The sequence below is a fragment of the Manis pentadactyla genome, chromosome 5 (genome assembly GCF_030020395.1).
Source record: "Manis pentadactyla isolate mManPen7 chromosome 5, mManPen7.hap1, whole genome shotgun sequence".
Lineage (NCBI taxonomy): Eukaryota > Metazoa > Chordata > Mammalia > Pholidota > Manidae > Manis > Manis pentadactyla.
Window position 1 is genome coordinate 62,151,759 of NC_080023.1, and position 19,181 is coordinate 62,170,939.

Consider the following 19,181-nt stretch of genomic DNA (forward strand, 5'->3'; position numbering starts at 1 on the left):
TTGACTGGATCTATACTGTTGGAACTCAACCAAGAATTTGGAGAAGTGCAAATTGTAGCGCTCCAAACTCTTACAACTACAGACTATTTACTGTTAAAAGAACATATGGCATGTGAACAGTCCCCAGGAATGGGTTGTTTTAATGTGTCTGATTTCTCTCAGACTGTTCAAGTTCAGTTGGACAATATCCACCATATCATAGATAAGTTTTCACAAATGCCTAAGGTGCCTTAATGGTTTTCTTGGTTTCACTGGAGATGGCTGGTAATTACAGATATGCTTTGGTTATGTAACTATACTCCTATTATGTTAATGTGTGTGCGCAATTTAATTAGTAGTTTAAAACCTATACATGCTGAAGTTACTCTACAAGAAGATATGTCAAAGAAATAATCAATCTTCCCATGTTTTCTTCCGTCTGCTACTTCTATAGCTTTTCTTCTTCCTTCCTAATTACAACCCTTAAATAGAATTCGTGCCTCATATCAAATTTACCGAGTATCATAACTCCTCCAAGGGGTAAAGATACCTCAAGACAAATGCTGGGCATAGAAGCCACAGGGCATAAATAGGCAAAGAAGTAAAAAGCTAACCTTTTCAAACAATAAGGCTTCCCTCTCACTTACCAACTTCACATTTCCCTGTATGGCCCCGGAAGATGACTGGTTAGCCAGAGACGGGTAAGATTCCTCAAGGGAGGAACAACCTAAGACAGGCACAGTCGCAGGGGGGCCATCAGGTGAGAAATTGGGGATCAACAGAGGTGAGGCTTAGAACCTCACCCCCCCTGTTCTGAGAGAAATCTTCTGCATACGTGGATGTTTTGTTGCCCTGGTCTGGCTTGGATTAACATATAGTCTACAGGCACACACCTGATCATCTACATTTGCTCTCTTACAACACTAAACTATGTTTTCTACCTTTATCTTGTATCTGCCTACCACTTCAGCATTTTATTAAAAATAATAATAATAAAGAGAGAAATGTGGTATCCACATATAAATCAAGTATAAAAACCAAATGAGTATTCATATTTGAACTGACTGTTTAGAGTTCATAATGCATGAGCAAAACCGAAAGTTTCTGTGATGACTGCCCTTGTAATGTTCACTATGAAACTTATTCATTATGTAAGAATTTGTTCTACATGTAAGAACTTGTTTGTTATGCCTCAGAAGATTGGAGACTGACGAAAATTAGGCTTGGGGTGGATTAATGATTGTGCATTGAGCATTGACTCCCCTATACAGAATTTTGTTGTCGTTAGCAACCATTTGATCAATAAATATGAGAGATGCCCTCACAAAAAAAAAAAAAAAAAAAAAAAAGGACAGACTTCCAATGGTAAAATAAATAAGTAACCGGGATGTAATGTATAGCATAAGGAATATAGTCAAGATATTGTAACAGCCTGGTAGGGTGATAGCTGGAACCTAGAATTATGTATATAAATGTTCTACCACTGTGTTGTACACTTGAAACTAATGTAATGTAATACTGTGCGTCAACTACCCTTCAATAAAAAATAATTATTTTAAAAAAAAAATAATGAAAATCAAGATCACATTACAGTTTCCAACATATTTTATGATATATAATTGTAAATAATTGTAAGATACAATTTATAAGCTACTTCATCTTGCAGCTCTGAAAAACTATCTTTATTTCTAAATGTCTGTGCTTTCCAATTGTCTTTGTCAGGTCAACTAACATGAACAAATTTTTGGCTGCTGCAGGAGACTCTAAATTAGTCTATGGCTGAGTTGGGGAGAGGAAAATTATTAGGAGGCCAAAGACCTTCTGGACTTTGCTTCTGGACACCCCCTGCCACTCTCACCCCGTGTGACCTGGGGCAAGTCAGTCTCTGTGAGGCCTGGCCCCTCATCTGGAGAATGAAAGTGGGCATGTTGCTTTGTGCCTGTCTCACAGGGCTGCTGTGAGGATCAGATGTGGTACCAAATATGAAAATACTTTAGAAATTATGAACCCCGGGTAAAAATAAGAGATAAATTATTTTGTGGATAACTTGATCTTAATTTAGCAGAACAATTTATTGACCATAAGCACTCAGCAGAAAGACAATAGTCAAGTGTAAACTGTTAGATTTGGTAATAATAACGTGAGCCCTGAGAGCAAAGCTCCGCCAGCAGGCTACTTCTCCTGGGAGCTCTAGGGTAAACAGAAACAAAGGAAGCAACTATTTATATTGCACTCATTTCTTTTGTCTATTTGTAAGACTTTTTCTTTTATAAAGATATTTTATAAGAATTTTTGTTCATTGTAGATAATGGAGAAAAGTATAAAATAGTAAATAAATAAATTATTATCCCATCATTCAGCAACAACTGCTAACATTTTAGCAGATTCCCTTTAGGAATTTATTATATATGTACAGTCTGTCATTGTTACCACTTAAAACCATTTCTGAAGTAATTCTTCAGAAGCTATAAATCAAATTGTTAAGAGTAGTGAAGTAAAGGAATGAAATAGTAAAATGAGAAAGTTTCCCTTTAAATATTTCTGTATGGGTTGAATTTTATATGAGAAAAAGGTTTAGTTTGTAAAAGTAGATGACAAATGAGTATTTAGTAAATAAGTTTTAGCATTTGTGACTCAGTCCCTAAAATGCAAAGAACAAAACATAGTCCGTGTCCTTAAACAATGTCCTCCAAAGCCAAAATCTGGCTTTTACACGCTCTGCACTGTTTAATGGCAATAACATGCCTTGTGTACCCAGTGAACATTTATTAATGCTGTCTCTCTAAACAGTAACACAGAAACGTGACAATAGTACATATTAGATTATACTTTTAAAAGGACTATGATGAAATTAAATGATCTAAGTATAATTTTTAAAAATCACACATGAAGGTGGTATGGTCAATTGTGCATATAAAGTGAAGGGCCATTTATTATTTAGCCACTATTTATCAAGCATCTGCCACATGCTTTGCCTAGATTACTTCATTTAACCTTTATAACTATCTTCATAAAGTAATTATTAACCAATCTGAGCTGCAGTCTGCAAAATGGGTTTAAGGAACCTCCCATGTTCTCAAAGCAAGTGACAGAAGCAGAATCGAAACCCAGGACTGTCACGCCCCAAAGCTGGGTGTCCACAGCCCCTCCCTATATTCCACAAGCAGCCTGAACATGGAAAAGCAGAGAAAAAAGCTGATTCAATAGAACAAGTAGACAATTGCTCATACTCCCATAGAGACTTTCCTAAGGAAAAGCGCTTGACCTTGTCAAGTAGATGCTCGATAATAATAGATAACCCCTCTTTCTATAAGCATAATTGATATAAGCCTCTCTTGTGGTTTTGTTTTTCCAGGAACTTGATGTTTTCTGTATCTTAAACTGCTAGCACACTTAAGCAGCAGGCCATTATAATTATTGCTGTTGGGGTTTGCAAGTTTCTCTGATTTCTGAATCTTATGCTGTACAGACTATACCTGCCCATTCTTTAAGAACTGCACATCAACGGTCAAGTTGCGTAAGAAATATCCAAAAGGGTAATCCAGATTCCGGCCATGGTAAATGTGGCCTCTGGAGTCTTGAGCCACAATACTGGTGCAGAATCTAAGAAAAAGGAAAACTCCAGTATGAATGGAAGATAAAAATATGAAAAAGGAAAATGAGTTTTTCTTTTAAAAAATAAGTCCTGAAAGTAAAACTGTTTTTCTTCCTTATAATAAATACATACACTATATAAACCTTATACAAGAATATATATTCACATTTCAAGATGAAAAGCACAACTGGACACAATCCATCTGTGTTCTTTCAGTGTCACCTGACCTTTCCCCTCAACACACATGGCATCGAAAACATACCAAAAGAGAATTTCATCCTAAATCTAAAATCCCTCTCTGGGCTCAGCTGGACCTCTGAACTTTGTTTCTTCCTCTTCCTGTCAGTAAGTAGTCTATTTATCACACCATTCAAAGCTAGCTCAAGCTTACTTCTCTCTTCTATGAATTTCTCAGAGCAAGTACCATGTCACTTGTAACCCATTCTGTTCCACAAATGTTTCATTTTGTCCTCCTTGGGAAAAATGGACAACTGTTTAGGGGCTTGGCACATTTCCTGTCCCCCCATAGCTCCCTGCACAGCTAACAAAAGAGAATTGCACAGGAACTCCCAGCCAGAGAAGAAGTGTTTTGAGGAAAAGAGGAAGAAGCTTATTATGATCTCTAAGTGTCCATTTTCTATGAGGCTATGTAATGTTATGTGGAAAAGTATTTACATATACAGCATGTCCAGTACTTTGGGGGGAAGATCCATATATCCACACAAACAAAACTGAGAGGAAATGTCCTGAAGAATTTATGGTCACTTCTGAGTAATGGTATTGTGGTTAATTTTCTTTGTATTTATTGTTTCTCTATAATGATCACTTATTACTTTTGGAACTAGGAGAAAACAAATGCTACTTAATCTTTTTGCTGGTTTAAAAAAAGAAGCTTGGTCAGATTTTAACTTTTTTTCAAGGCTTCAGATTTAATGTCAAGGAGGGGACTGATAAAACATTGAAAGTGGCTAAAGCAAAGTGTGTAGAATCTCCCTCAAAGATGACTTTCCAAAATTGGCAAGACAACACTACTTCCATATCACGCCCAAATGATTTAGAATGAGGCAGCCACGAGCCTCAGTGACCAACGGGGAGCTGGGCTCTGCTCTAAGAGTGCAGACCGCTGCAGACACATGCGCTTCTAGCAGCAGCTCTGTCCTTTCACCATCCACCTGACTTTCAGCAAATTGTCCCTTTTGAGGCTTCCTCTCTACATCACAACAGGTGTCCACTGCCTGGTGTCCAGTAGGCTTAATAAAGGGTAGCTAGTCTTATTCTGATTCAAAAAACTTCACATAAGAAAAGCAAAGAGAACACTTCCTTTGTTCATGCTAGTGGAGTCTGAGGTGCATTTTGTTTTCAGGCAAATCAATATATACCTTAATATCACATCCAAAAGGTAGAATGTTTAGTAGAACTTTTGCTTGAATCTGCTTGAACACAGTGACTCCAAGAAAAGCATGTGGAAGTGAAAAATGGTTACTGATTTTTTTCACTGAGAAAGCCACATGTCAGAATAGGAAAAATATGTGGGCAGGAGATGAGGAATGGCAAAATCAATTTGGTTCAATTGAAAAGCACTTCACTTTAACAAGTTTGTCTTATTTGTGTCTTCCCTTTTCCCAAAGAGGAAGGCAGTGACAGTGCTTCTTAACCTACTCTGCCTGGGTGTTCTGGGAAGATGTGGGCGGCGGTAAGGTTTCATCATTCCAATACATTTTTTTTCATCATCTTTTGGCATCCTGAGTTCCAAGTATCTATAAGGTGTTACTGGATAAGGCTGGTCTGGTGGCAAAACAGTAAAGCTTCGAGGCAGAAACTGAGTCAAACCTGTCTTAATTTCAGGACCTGTTACTGAACCAAGAAAGCCACAAGGCTTCCAGTTCCTTGCCAGAGACTATCCATACACTCCATGCGGCTCTCACTTCTGCACGCCATTTTATCAGAACTATTTTGTGTACTTAACACTGGCTAGCTCTGTTAGCCATAGCAGTGTTCCCTGTGCCCCAGCCCTGGAGGGAACAGCCTCTGAAAGAGTGGTCAGGATCACTACCATGACAGCCACGGAGGGATCACTGCAGGGGGCAAACAGGTGCTGGGATCACCCCTGCAGTAGACTGAGTTAACTAGAGGGTCCAGACAAGAGAGAATTCGTTCCAAAAACTTCCTGGAAAAGTGTATGTTGAGCACAGTTTCCAAAGTGGGATGCTACCTGAATTAGTAAAGGAAAAAGCGGGCTTCAGGTAGAGGAAAAGTTCAGTGTTGAGGTCAGAGAAGCTGCTTTCCTCCTTGAAAGTCCACGATCTTCTGCTCAGATTTACCCAGAGAAGCAAAAAGGAAGCACTGGAGGTTTCTGGGCAGCCCAGTCACCACCCTGTTTTTATCTCACTGAAAATATGTCTCCTCCCACTCAGATGTGTAAGGAGTCCTTGGCAAGTCATACGTCAATCCGCACCGACCCGGGGCACTCACGCGGTGGACTCGTAGGCCAGGTTGAGGAGCAGGCAGTCCGCCGGGTTGAAGTTGAGGGCGTCGCACACGCCGCGAATCTCGTCGGCGAAGGGCTGGGGCAGGAAGCGCTCCAGCTCCCCGACTGCCTTTCGGATCAACGCGTGGATCCATTTGGGGACCGTATCCCTAGAAACGAAGAGCCACGAGGGTGTTTGGCCTGCTCAGAGTTTGAAAGGCAGAGTGTGTGTGTATGGGGAGAGAGGGGTGGGTGGGTCCTAAAGCTCCCATCCTCACGGGTGAGTGCTAGGTGCCTTCCTTCCCGAGAGCTGACAGCTCTGGCCCCACATCACCCAATCCGCAGCGTCCAGGAGGGAAAAAGAAAACTTGGAGGGAGGCAGGGCGAGCGAGCGTGGTCCCCAAAGGCCGAGCTTGCGGGGCCCGCGAGGCCTGCACCAAGGGCATGCGCTGCGTCCCCCTGCTCAGTAGCTGAGCGACCGGGCTGCCACCAGGCGCGCCACCCTGACCCAGAACGGCGGGAAGACTGGCGTGCCACTGTTGACACCGAACCTGAAAGTCAAACCAGCCGCGCCGGATCACCCCCAACCCCGACACTGCCTGGAGCAGCAGCAAATGCCAGTTCTGTCCCCGCCGCCCCTGCCCGCCCCGGAGGCCAGGGGTGAGGGGGGTTGGGTAGAGGGCAAGGCTGTCGCAGAGAGGGGACAGGCAAAGCGAATCGGGTGACAGACAGCCCAGCGCGCGTCTGAGCTTTCCCGCACTGCAGCCCCAGCCGCGGGGGCTTTCTCCGCAGATCGCACCCCGCGCCCGCGCTCACCTGAGGATTTGCGCAAACGCGGCGCGCAAGTAGTCCTCGTCGAAGTGCCGCAGCACCGGCAGCCAGCGCAGCTCGGGGGCCGCGTCTAGGCTCAGGTTGAAGAGCGGCGGGGCTCGGGGTTCGGCGGCGGCTGACAATCCAGCCCCAGCAAGGAGCAGCATCAGCGGCAGCGCCGGGCGCGAAGCCAGGCCCACGGCTTGCATGGCGGGGGCTCGCGCGCCACAGTCGGGACCGTTGCCGGAGCCCGGGGACGCCCGGAGGAGGAGGAGGGGCCGGGGCGGTGCCGGGAGGGCTGGAGGCGGAGCCCGCGCGCCGCCTGGGCCGCCCGGCTCACGGGACCCGGAACAGCGAGACCGGCGCCCCCGCACCTCCCTCGCTGACTGCCGCCCGGAGTCCCGCCGAGCTCTCACGCCCACGCCCGGCGCCTCTGGCCCGTGTAGGCGAGAGAATGGGAACTGCGGCTTGGAGAGGTTTGAGAAAATAATTTTTCTTAGCGCAGGAGACTCCTGCTGTGCTAGCGAGGGACCCATCCCTCTTCGTCTCATTTGCTCATATTAAAATTCTTCAGAGGTTTATCTGTATTTTATAAGGGGAAATAGTTTTCTCTGATCAACACTGCCACTTTTCAGTTAAGAAAAAAATAAATATTCACGTGCCAACTCATTTGAACTCTCTCATTTAGTCATCAAAACAAGGCAAAAGACAGGTCTTGCTAACTCATCCCCGGTTTCCCGACGGGGATCGTGAGGCCCGGAGAGGTTGAGTAGCTCGACCGAGGTCACGTCGCTGGGGAGGCTCTGTGCTCGCCTCCGAAGCCAGGCTGCCGGTGTCCGGACTCCATCCTCACAGTCATTAACCTGAAGCGTCCTCACCTCCTTTTGTGTTCCCAGTGTCTGGGAGACAGGAAACTTGTCTGAGGAAATTCACCTGACTTAGTAATAAAGATGGGACGCTCTTCATGATTAGCATGATCGTCTGTGGGTAAAACGGAGTAAATGTGTAGAGGAAACTTGGAAATTTCTTTTTTTTGGGGGGGCGTCTCCCTCCCCAAGATTTTTCCCATTTTTATGGCCGGCAAGTTATTGGGCTAAAGTTTCAAGCCTCTGTTCCTGCTTCTTCCTAGTCTTTGCGTAAAATCTAAGTCAAGATCCTGGTCTTCACTTTCCTCATTCGCAAAGCGGAACAGCAGTTGTCTGTTTAAGCCATAGGTGCACTGAGAATCAGGAAAGAGCAGATTCGCCGAGTTAAAAAAAAGTGACTTCAAGACTGGTATTGGATTAAAATTAAAAACAAATACAAGATTTGTAAAACAATTTTTAAAACGTGATTAAGATTCACTGATTTACCCGAAGAAAATAAGATCCCTGATTCAAAAAGCCATATGCCACCCCCAAATTCCTGACCCCCAGAAACTATGAAATAATGTTTATTGCTTTACATCACTAAATTTTGTGTCAATTTATTACGTAGCAATAGGTAACTAATACAGATATTAGTAACACTAATGGAGTGCTTACCTAACAACTACCTAAAACTGTGGGTGTGGCTCTGGAACTGGGTAGTAGATGGAAGCTGGAAAGGCTTTGGGCAGAGTGCTAGTGAAACCCTGAAGTTCCTTGAGGAGACTATCAGAGGTCTGATGGCCCTTTAGGAGACTAACAGTAGTTGCTTCAAGGGAAGTGAGGAAAAATGTTAGAAACTGGACGGAAGTTTTTTGTTATGAAGCGGCAAAACATTTAACAACATTGTCACCTGTAGTAAGTAATGTGGTCGATAGAAAATGTATCTAAAGAGCTGAGTAATCTAGCTATAGTTCTAGTCAAAATGTCGAAGTTGTCCCATAGCTTCTTGCTTATAGAAAAATGTGAGGAGAGAGTAGAGGACTGTTAAAAAGGATCTAGCAAAATTATACAGCCACTTTGGAAGACAGTTTGGCAGTTTCTTAAAAAAGTAAACACACTCTTACCATATGGTTCAGCAATCATTCTCCTTGGTACTTACCCAAAGCAGTTAAAAACTATGTACACAGAAAATTTTGCATGTTTATAACAGCATCATTCATAATTGCCAAGCCTTGGAAGCAACCAAGATGTCCTTCAATTGGTGTGTGGTACATCTAGACAATGGAATACTATTTAGTGCTACAAAGAAGTGAATAAAGGTAAATGTGTATTACTAAGTGGAAGAAGCCAATCTGAAAAGGCTATACGCTGTTATGTTTCCAACTCTATGACATCCTAGAACTCTAGTAAAAAGATCAGTGGCTGAAGGGGTTGGGGGAAAAGGGATGAACAGGCAGAGCAGAGTGTTTTTAGGGCAGTGAAATTGCCCTATATGATACTATTTTTAAAATCTCATAAAATATATTCTCAAAAAATATAATCAATAGTTAATTTTCAGTTTTATTTCTATACAATGAAACAATGTCACTTGGCAAAACTGTATTATCTCTTGGTATTATCATTACTTACACAAAGGAGTTAAAACTTATGTCCACACAAAAACCTGCACATGGTTTGCAGCAGCTTTATTCATAAATGCCAAACTTGAAAGCCACCAAGATGTCCTTTAATAGGTGAGTGGATAAACAGTGGTACATCCAGACACGATATTATTAAGTGCTAAAAAGGTAGAAAATGTACATAAAGAACTGTATTACCACTTGGTAGAACAGTTTTAAACATGTGTTTACTTAAAATAGTTCGAAGTGTGCATGGTCCACAGGAAACATTCAATATACAGTTTTGTATTTCAAATTAGTTTCTCCCCAAATGGATGAAGAGTAAAATAAATACTTGTGACAAGTGTGTTGTTTCATCCCAAGTAAATTAAGCAAAAAATAAAAACTTAATAGGCATCTACCTAATCTTTGATGAGAAATTTACTGAATGCTTACTTTGTGACAAATTCTCACAACAATGAGGTATTACATTGAGAGCAAACCGAGGGATTAAATCATGTACCCAAGTATTCACTGAGTACCTACCTACTGGACGCTGAACAAGCACTGGGGACAGCAGAGGACAGACTCTCTGCCTTTTGTGGAGCTTGTTTTCTAGTGGAACTTGCTAAGATCCTATACATGATAGATCAGTATTCTCAATTTATACATCACTTTCTATGTATCATGAGCTTGGACAATGTGAGTTCATCACTGAAATGGATCCATTCTCAGTGTTGACAAAAATTTGAGCCTGAAAAGCTGAAACTCAGACCCTGTCAACTTCTTCAAGGTAAAAGTCACCCTGAAAGGTCACTCTGCCTTTGCTGGCAACATCCAACCTTGTGAGGATCTGATCTTCAAATTCATAGTAAACAGAAAATATTTTCAAGAGAAAACTTACACAATATTAAAAGGGATCAGACAGAAACAAGATACCATGGTATTAAAGTAATAAAACAGAGTTAAGACTGTACTTTTTAAGCCAGATATTTTTCTATCTTGCATATAAACCTCAGTTTAGAGCAGAGTGAAGCCACAGTAGAACAGAAATCAAAACACAGAATGGACTTTGGCCTCTTCACCTCTAAGTGGGGTGCGAGAGTCTAGGGGAAGAATGAAACTTCCTGGCACCAGCACAATCCATGCAGCAAAGTTGTGGACCAAAGTTGCTGTGCCATTTTGAATGTTACTTACCTATCTATGGTCCAAGGCACATGAGACACACAGCTCAAACATGTAAAAAGAAAACTGAGCAATTTCAGGTCTGAAACGTTCAAATTTGCATAGGACTTCCAGTCAAACATTGAAGTTGCTGGGTCTGATTCAGAAGCCAACAAGGCCAGTGCAGCTCAATTATTATTAAACTTCAAGCTTTTCACAGTTAATCCCCAGTGATTTGCAACATCTTGGGGAAAGTTATAAAGTTTCACTCAAAACAGGAGTTGAACTTAGATAGTGAACAAAGATACTGGAAAGGGAGTCAGAAAAGTGGTTTTAGAAGCTACTTTCTGAGGGGGTAGAAAATTACCTTTTACTCTAAAGTAACATAGAGCAATTTGCTCATCTACCACAATACCTAAGAAATTGGAGGCAAAAGGCACCAAACTATTTCCAAATGGAATGACTTTCAGAGAGATTCTTGTGTCCCATGAAATCTATTCAACATGACTAGGGAAGGGAGATGAACACAGCCACTCCACACACACAAGATACCTATTTGACATTAAAAACCTTTTATTGATACAAAGCAAACAGTGGGCTGAAAATATTACAGCGTGAAGGAAGGCTGAGGAAGCTAATCTGATTTCTTCTTCTTCTGTAGAGGAGTTGGCAGCCTAACTGATGACCTAAAAAGACATCCCAAGATTACTAGTCATACTTAAGGCAATTTAAAAAGTGAGATCTTAATCAAAAGCTTGTACTTGGCATTCAAAAAAATATTTAAATCCTTTGGGTGGACTAAAAAGGTAAAGTGTCTACCCAAAATCTATACAGCAGGGACCTGTTTTCAGCAGGTAAGCCTATTTACAAGTAAGAACTTCTTACTCTTGTAACATTGTCCTGTTTTATTTTAAGAGAATATGTAAATCCTATCCCCTGCAAAGTTAGTTTGTAAGGCTTCTGGGACCCCATAGAAATATGGACCTACCTCTGCTGGAGAACTATTTACACTGCACTGTAAATACATACTTACACATCTGCCTCCACCCTGCCCCAAATAGGCTGTGAATGTCTTGAGTGAGGGATTATGGCTCTTTCACTTTTACATCTACAGTGACAATTAGTAGGCACTGAACAGTATTTCTTTTTGTATGAATGTGAAAACGACTACATCACACTGTTTACATTTCAAACATTCCCACCATTACCTATCTCCAAAATAAAAACAAACTGCTACCAAGTTTACTGTGTTTTTCACAATACAGTCCTTTGGGACTTTTTAATGTAAACATTCTTGATTTACTAATTTTCAAAATAATGACACATTTATCATCCTTCTTGGAATGGAAAACTTGCTTGGAGGTTACTTCAATCTTTTTTTCTTTTTCAAAAGGGCGTCTCGTAGTGCTAGCTGGAACATAAGACAAAAATATCATGGTATTTTCTTTTCTTAAAAAAAAAACAAACATGGTAACTCTGGAGTACTCCCTTATACTAATTTGGTTATATGGAAGTGTATCAAAACGGAATCACTAAGTCAGTAAATCATCTTGAAAAACTACAAATGGTGAAATACTCCATACAGACCAATTCTGTGTCCAGGCTGGGGCCTTCTCACTTCCAGGAAAATAAGCAAAGCCCTTGACAGCTGTTCCCACCTCATGGGACAACAGCTCAAACCAGGAGGAGCTACAGAACACAGAAACTGCAGCACCATCTGTCTCTAGGGATAATCCATAGCGCCTCTCTGGTTTATACAGTTCTAAATATTTTAGTTGTGTGGGTATGCACATTGTCTTAATTAAGCCAAGAGGAAAATAGATTTTTCTTCATAATCACCATTGCCAAGATCATATATATCCTACCAAATATGGCATATATGGGCCATTTAAAGATTTTAAATGGCACTCAGCATTTGTGCAGATTTAACACAACTCTATAACATACAATTTGGAACACAGAAAAATGTTCTGTATTTGCAGATTTTCAAACAGGTTTATTTAATGCAGTAAATGAACTAAGAAAAATTACAGTAAGTAAATGTTAACAATTATCTGTTGTAATAGCTCAAATATTAAGAAATTAACTCAGAAACCCTAACAATTGTGGCTTAAGACAAAAATATTTAATTAATATGGGCTAATTTGTAACTTGTTTCATTATTTTATGTTGGATACATGCAAAATGAAATTGAAACAGTGAATTATATTTTCTAATTCAACTGGTTCCAGGCTTTAACCCCCTCTAGTCTTCTAACCACAGGAGTTGAGTTCCTATATTTAAAGATGGAATATTTAAGATCTGGGAAAAAAGACCAGAGGACCAATGTTCAAAGTGAACTCATGAAAGGCCTTAGGAAGTTTTATATTTCCTAAAAGAAAATGAGCAGAATGATAAACAAAAGGTCATCGAGAATAAACCCAAATTAAAAAAAAAAAGATAACCAAAGACAGTGTACACATCTTAAGTGTGTGAGGGATCCTAGTCCATTAATTCCCAAGGACCACTCTGACCTCCAGAAGCTTAAGATTGCCAGCTTCTGAATTTTAACAAGATATATGTGTATCTTTTTTGTTTTATTAAAGCATTTTTTGAATGGAAGTTGCCTGGCTCTACATCTAAAAGTTCAAAATTTTTGGATGTTATCATTTTCAGTAACTGACTTCTTGCCTTTAGTTCCTATCTAGATCCTGGCATGTCTTTGTAACAGGCAGGATAACTGGGGATACTTAAGGTAGAAAAAAATTAACAAGTTCATTTTAATATAATTTGCATGGTTGAGGAGGTATTTCTCAGACTCATGTGTAAAATAGGTTTAATCACAGTACCTGTTCATATTGTTTATACTGATTAAATGGGCTAAAAAACGGAAAACTTTAGAATAGTCAAGTTACATGATAAAAACTGTATGTTAGTTAATAATGTTACAACCCAGGGTTACATAGATTTAATTCTGTGCATTAAACTTCATAACAAAGCATAGGCTACTCTCACACACATCTCAGTTTTCTTCCCCTTCAAATGCTACCATTTGAACATAAGGATCAGGCACATTTTCCCTCTTTCTTTACCTGTTAAAGGCTTCACTGCAAGATCCTCTCTTTCTCTGTCATGTGCTTTACCTTACTTTTCTCTGTCTCACACCTCTTTATATATTCTGTAAATATATTCTAAAAATTCACAGTAAGATTGCATATAAACTTTCAAGTCATGTAAGACCCTTTTATTTAAGACTGTAAAATATCACAGAGGTGTAGAAGGAGTGTGAGATGTGTTGCTCCCTTTCCACATGGCACTTGGGGTGTGTGAGATAACAGAATATATATATTGGTCTACCTCTGGTTCCTGGCACAGAGCTGCTAAAACCCTGGTAATTTCCAAAGTGATAGGAGCATCTCTTTTTTTAAATATTTGTCTTTGATCCCATCCCTGACACAGGGCTACAAATTCCTTATAAATACAGTGATAAGAGAACTAGAAACATCTTTTGTTCTGATGAGCCAATTCTGGGTGGGCTCCTAGTTGGGGGCTCGTCATCAGAAAGACCGAGCCATGATGACAAGCTTGGAATTTTCAGCTCCCCTGTCCTTCTCCAGAGTGGGGAGAGGGACTGGAAATGGAGTTAATAACTGATCATGTCTACATGAGGAAGCCTCCATAAAATCTCAGTAGTGTGCGGTCTGGAGAGCTTCCCAGTAGTGAACACATCCACACTGGTGGGTGACACACTCCAACCACAGGAACAGAAGCTTCTGTGCTCAGGACCCTCCCAGACCCTGCCCAATGTACTTCTTCATCTGGCTGTTCCTCTGTATCCCCTACCATATCCTTTAATAAACTGGTAAATGTAAGTATTTCCCTGAGTCCTGTAAGCTGCTCTAGCAAATTAATCAAACCCAAGAAGGGCAGGGGGTCATTGAACTTCCCATCTATAGCTGGTTGGTCAAAAGCACAGGTGATAACCTGGGCTTGCGACTGGCATCTGAAGTGTGTGCATAGTGGGGACAGTCAAATGGGACTGAGCCCTTAACCTGTGGGTTCTGATACTATCTCCAGAAAGGCAGCGTCAGGATTGAGTTTGTAGGACACCCAGCTGGTGTTGCAGAGAATTGCTTGGTATGAAAGAAAAAAACACACATTTGGTGACCAAAAGTGTCAAAAGTGTTCTGTGTCAATAGTAAACACATAGGAGGTAGGCTGAACTGGGTTTTTCTATTTTGGTGCCACAGATCAGTTTTAGGATGTTCTAAAGTTGCACTGTCCAATATAGAAGCTACTAGGTACATGTGGCTGTTGGGCATTTGATACATGACTAGTCCAAACTGAAATGTACTACGAGTATAAAATACAACTAGATTTCAATTAGTTCAAAAACGAGAATGTAAAATATGTCATTAGTAAGTTTTATAGTGGTTACATGTTGAAATGATACTACTATTTTAGATACACTGGATAAAATAAAATATATTCGTAAAATTAATTTCACCTCTTTTTTTACTTTTTTATTTTAAAATTATATATGTGGTTTGTATTATCTTTCTGTAGGCTAGTGCTGGTCTAGAATGAAGAAGACAGAGTAAGAGAAAATCAGACACCTAGAAGAAAGTTTTATAATGGAGAGACCTGGAAGAAAAGACAGGGCAAGGAAACATAAAGAGAAATTCTTATTAATTTCAGCTTCCAAACAGCAAGGAAAGTGGAGAACAAGGAAAACACATTCTTGAGCCAACAAGTGCATTTGTCCAATAAACTCCTAATTTATACTCTTAATAAAAAATTCTTTAATCTTTGAGAGAGAAGGTTTATGACTCTAGAGATGCTGACAAGAAAGAAGCAAGGCTTCTCTATTATGCCAAAAAAGCATGCTAAAAAAAGAGGAAGTAGGCAGTGGGGGAACAACCTCAGGGAAAATGTTGCATGGTCATAAAAACATATAGCGAAGCAAGAACAGATATTTTCTCAACTCTGAGATCCTATAAAGGGCTGGTGAAGGATAAACTAATGGACTAAATCAATTCAACTATGAATTTAAATTGAATGGAAAAATCCAGGGTATTTCAAATCTTATTAAATGGCACTTTCCTTTCACCTCAATTTCGACAACCTCTATTCAAAATGTGGCCATTTTATTATGTACATAATGTTGTTGGACACAGTTTAGAACTAGAAATATTAAACAGACAGGTAGATGGTACCTTAATTCAGCTGATCCTGACTTGGTTCCCACAGAAACAGAGCCTTGCCCTAGAGAACTGGCCGTACCATGCAGGACTGGCAGGCTTGTCCTTGGCTAGCAATTTAGGACGCTGGCTCAGGATGGGGGACTACTTTACCCTTGGCCTGATTTCCTAAGTCTTCAGAATACATAGAATACTCGGTATTCTCCCAGTAGAGGAAGACAGGCAAATGTGAACTGGTTTTACTACCATGAATTACTGAAATAAGCCAGTCAACTGAGCAGCACAGGACTACCTATCAAAGACTGAAAATGGGTAAAATGAAATCCCATTACAGATAAAATGTGTATCTATAACCATAAAAGCCTTTAGCAAAAGGGCACACATGGGAAAGATTATGCCAACAGCAGAACTGTTTAGTTTTCACTGTTGTCCTGACACTATTTCTGAGATACTATCACACATAATTATTGATTTCTAAGAAAGTTCCAGGTATATAATCAGCATTCAAAAATGGTTATTCAGTTATTTTTTATATTACAGTTCACAGAAGCAATGTCAGAGAATTTTAGCATAGGAATGACATTTAGGAATGAAATTTAGCATAGGAATGTCAGAGAATTTTAGCATAGGAATTAGAGATTATCTAGCTTACACTCCTTAATTTATGGAGGAGAAAAATGGACTCTGCTTTGGTCACAGAGCTAAATCACCACAACAGGTTTAGCAATTTATAAGCCCTAGCCACTTTCCATCTCTCCATGCTCTCCAGTAATGCTCCCCATTAATCCTAAAACACATAGAATACAAGGTCTTAAAAGGCACAACTCTATCTCAAACGTAAAGAGGTCTTAGAACGATAAGACTCTTCTAGCCAGACAAGCTTCAAGTTGAGCTCACCTGCTTTTCTCGGAAGGAACGCTTATTTTTTGACCGGACATTATGGCTGTACCGCATCATCATGAAGTTCTTCTGTTTTTTCTTCTCTTTATTTGTGGAACTGGAAAATGGATTCAATTTGGTTTTCTTCCTCACAAATTCTTTTCTGTCAGTCTTTCCAGCCTATCAGCACACACAAAAAACAGATCATGAGTTACCTCATCAATATATGTGTCTCTTCTGTGCCAGGTGCTCCACTGGGTGCCCAGGACCCAACACGGGAGGGAGTCCTTGCTCCCCAGCGACTCAGTCCAAGGGAGAAGTGACCATGTATATATTGTTATACTCTTAGAGGGTAAGGGACGCTCAGTGGAAGAAGCAATAATTAATTGAGCCCGGTGAGGTCAGAGGAGCTTCCTGGAAAGGGAGACCCATGAGCTGTGTTTGGCAGGATAAAGGCTTTCACTGTGGGGAAAACGCGGGGAAGGGCAGAGCATTTCAGCAAGGAGGGACAGCATATGCAAGAGTGTGGAGAAGAAACAACATGGGTTTTTAAACTTATCTAAGCAGGTTTCAGTACAAATGGAATGCAGGGGGTGAAGTGGGGCCAAGACAGGATGGCTCCTAAACAGATGAAGCTGGAAACGCAGGCAATTGGAAATGCTGGAAATGTGCGGCCATGAACAGCCACAGAACTTGCCAGAGCCTTTTCATTAGTGACTGTCAACATTCCCCTGCTGTTCTCACAGCTCCGATAAATGTACTGTCTCTCCCTGATACCAGAACAGGTAATAGTGCCCTTCTATTTTGGATCCTGTTTTGCTCTACATCTTGTTTTGGATGATGGTTACATGGCTACCTAGTTGTTAAGACTCATCTACTGAACACCTATCTGTGTATTTTGTCTATGTTAATTATACTTAATGAAAACATCAGAAGTATTGCTGTTCTGTGGCTATACAAGTTCTGGATCACGTTTCATTTTATTTGCTTTCCATTTAAAGAACTAGGGAATGCCTCACTCACCATTGCGGTTGCCAGTCTTGTCTCCTTGTCAGACTTTGGTTTTTTATGGAGGTGCTCAATGTCCCGAAGAGAAAGTAGCTCACCCCTGGGGTGAAGGAGAAAATACACTGTGAAACAAGGGTGGAGTTACTGTCCCTACCACCTGTTTCCATGTGAACTGACTGCTGGCCATGTGGATGTGCCATTTTACCTGGGCTCATCACTGTCTATTTCAATATACTTTCTCTTTTGAGCTTTCCCAGGGGCAGCATCTAGTTCTTTCCTCATTTGGGCTATGCGGATTTTCTGGAAGTCTTCCTGAGTTAAAACTCGGCTAGTGCTGACGGCTGCAGCTTTGGCTTTCCGCTCCTCCATGGGCATGGTGTTCAGCTTCTTGGACTTGAAAGCACAAAAGCTTAAATGGCTACTGGTGAAAGTAAGAGCTTTATCCCCCAGCAAGGCCCAGAATAAATAAAGTTTTAATAAATTTCAGAGCGATGCACTTGTAGAAGGAAATATTAGTTAGGACTTACGATTTCTTGCTGTTCTTCATCGGAAGAATGGTGCATGTCAACCCACTCACCATCGGTATCCGTCTCCTCACTCAGACTGGTACTTTCCCAGCCATCTATGTGAAAAAAGAACACACTCTGAGTACTATCACCTTGTTGTTGAGTATTCGTGGTTGAGAAACACACGCAAAAGAAAAGTAAGGTAATTCAACTCAAACAGATGCTCTACTGACCAAGAATCGAGTTTATTGTTAAATAGACCACATCAATTTAATTAATTTATGGAATAGAGAATAAGCACTGACTGAGAAACACACGCAAAAGAAAAGTAAGGTAATTCAACTCAAACAGATGCTCTACTGACCAAGAATCGAGTTTATTGTTAAATAGACCACATCAATTTAATTAATTTATGGAATAGAGAATAAGCACTGACTGAGTATCACCATGAGCTAAAACCTTACAATCACTTTCTCTAACTCTCACAACTCAACAGAAGAGGCACAGGCCCTAGCAGTTAAGTAACCTACCCCAGGCCACACTGCTAGAAATGCTGCCTACAGCAAAATCATGAACATCTTGTCTTTTCACCAAACTGTGTCCATCAAAACTGCACTTGGACATTTACCTTAGTCTCAAAGCAAGTACCTGACTAACTCATCTAAGCATATTTATACAAGTTTTAAAAACTACTTAGAAATAATCATTAAGAAAACCAAAGTAGATCTTAGATGTCAAAGAACCTTGTAGATACCTCAGTAAAGAGGCATTAAGAGTTCTTAACAGAGCCATCACAGTAAGCTTTCAAAATCACAGATACCTGCAATTTTTCAGTGGTCCCCCATGTCCTATAGGATGGTGTGCCAGCCCTTTGGTATGGCATATATACAACCACTCATGATAGGGCCCCAACTGTATCTCTAGTCTGGTATCTTGCTATATTCCACCTTGTAAGTTTTCTAAATCCTTTGGGACTTAGCTCACAGTTTGCCTGAAAAGTCTCCTCTATTCTACCATTCCTCACCTGTTACTAAAGATACAGCTCATGGGTCGCCAGCTTGAGGACTTTTTGAACCTCTGAGGTGAACCTGACCTTTCTTCTGTCTTTGTGCCCCACTCCAACCATAAAACCTATTAACATTACTGC

The 19,181-nt window shown here is 40.6% G+C and overlaps 2 protein-coding genes across 11 annotated transcripts in view; both read right to left on the bottom strand.

Annotated features, from left to right (window-relative positions):
- NAAA (N-acylethanolamine acid amidase) overlaps nucleotides 1–7,416 on the bottom strand; it is a 28,990-nt gene extending 21,574 nt beyond the window's left edge. For 2 of the 9 annotated variants that reach the window (XR_008997761.1, XR_008997760.1), the window contains exons 1-3: nucleotides 6,858–7,415; nucleotides 6,047–6,211; nucleotides 3,456–3,582 (exon numbers count right to left, since the gene is read on the bottom strand). Coding sequence is in view for 3 of the 9 variants with exons in the window: in XM_036927525.2 (XP_036783420.2) it covers nucleotides 3,456–3,582; nucleotides 6,047–6,211; nucleotides 6,858–7,402 (837 nt within the window). In the remaining 6 variants the exon portion in view is untranslated. Of the gene's footprint in view, nucleotides 1–3,455; nucleotides 3,583–6,046; nucleotides 6,212–6,857 lie in introns of all 9 variants that reach the window. The other 7 variants (XR_008997759.1, XR_008997758.1, XR_008997762.1 and 4 more) reach the window with 6 other exon arrangements.
- Nucleotides 7,417–11,010: 3,594 nt separating this feature from the next.
- The window catches only part of SDAD1 (SDA1 domain containing 1), a 33,344-nt gene continuing 25,173 nt past the window's right edge, over nucleotides 11,011–19,181 (bottom strand). For both annotated transcript variants that reach the window (XM_036927524.2, XM_036927523.2), the window contains exons 18-22: nucleotides 18,056–18,150; nucleotides 17,734–17,921; nucleotides 17,544–17,628; nucleotides 16,539–16,700; nucleotides 11,011–11,872 (exon numbers count right to left, since the gene is read on the bottom strand). In XM_036927524.2, coding sequence (XP_036783419.1) covers nucleotides 11,825–11,872; nucleotides 16,539–16,700; nucleotides 17,544–17,628; nucleotides 17,734–17,921; nucleotides 18,056–18,150 — 578 coding nt within the window. In that variant the 3' untranslated portion in view covers nucleotides 11,011–11,824. The remainder of the gene's footprint in view (nucleotides 11,873–16,538; nucleotides 16,701–17,543; nucleotides 17,629–17,733; nucleotides 17,922–18,055; nucleotides 18,151–19,181) is intronic.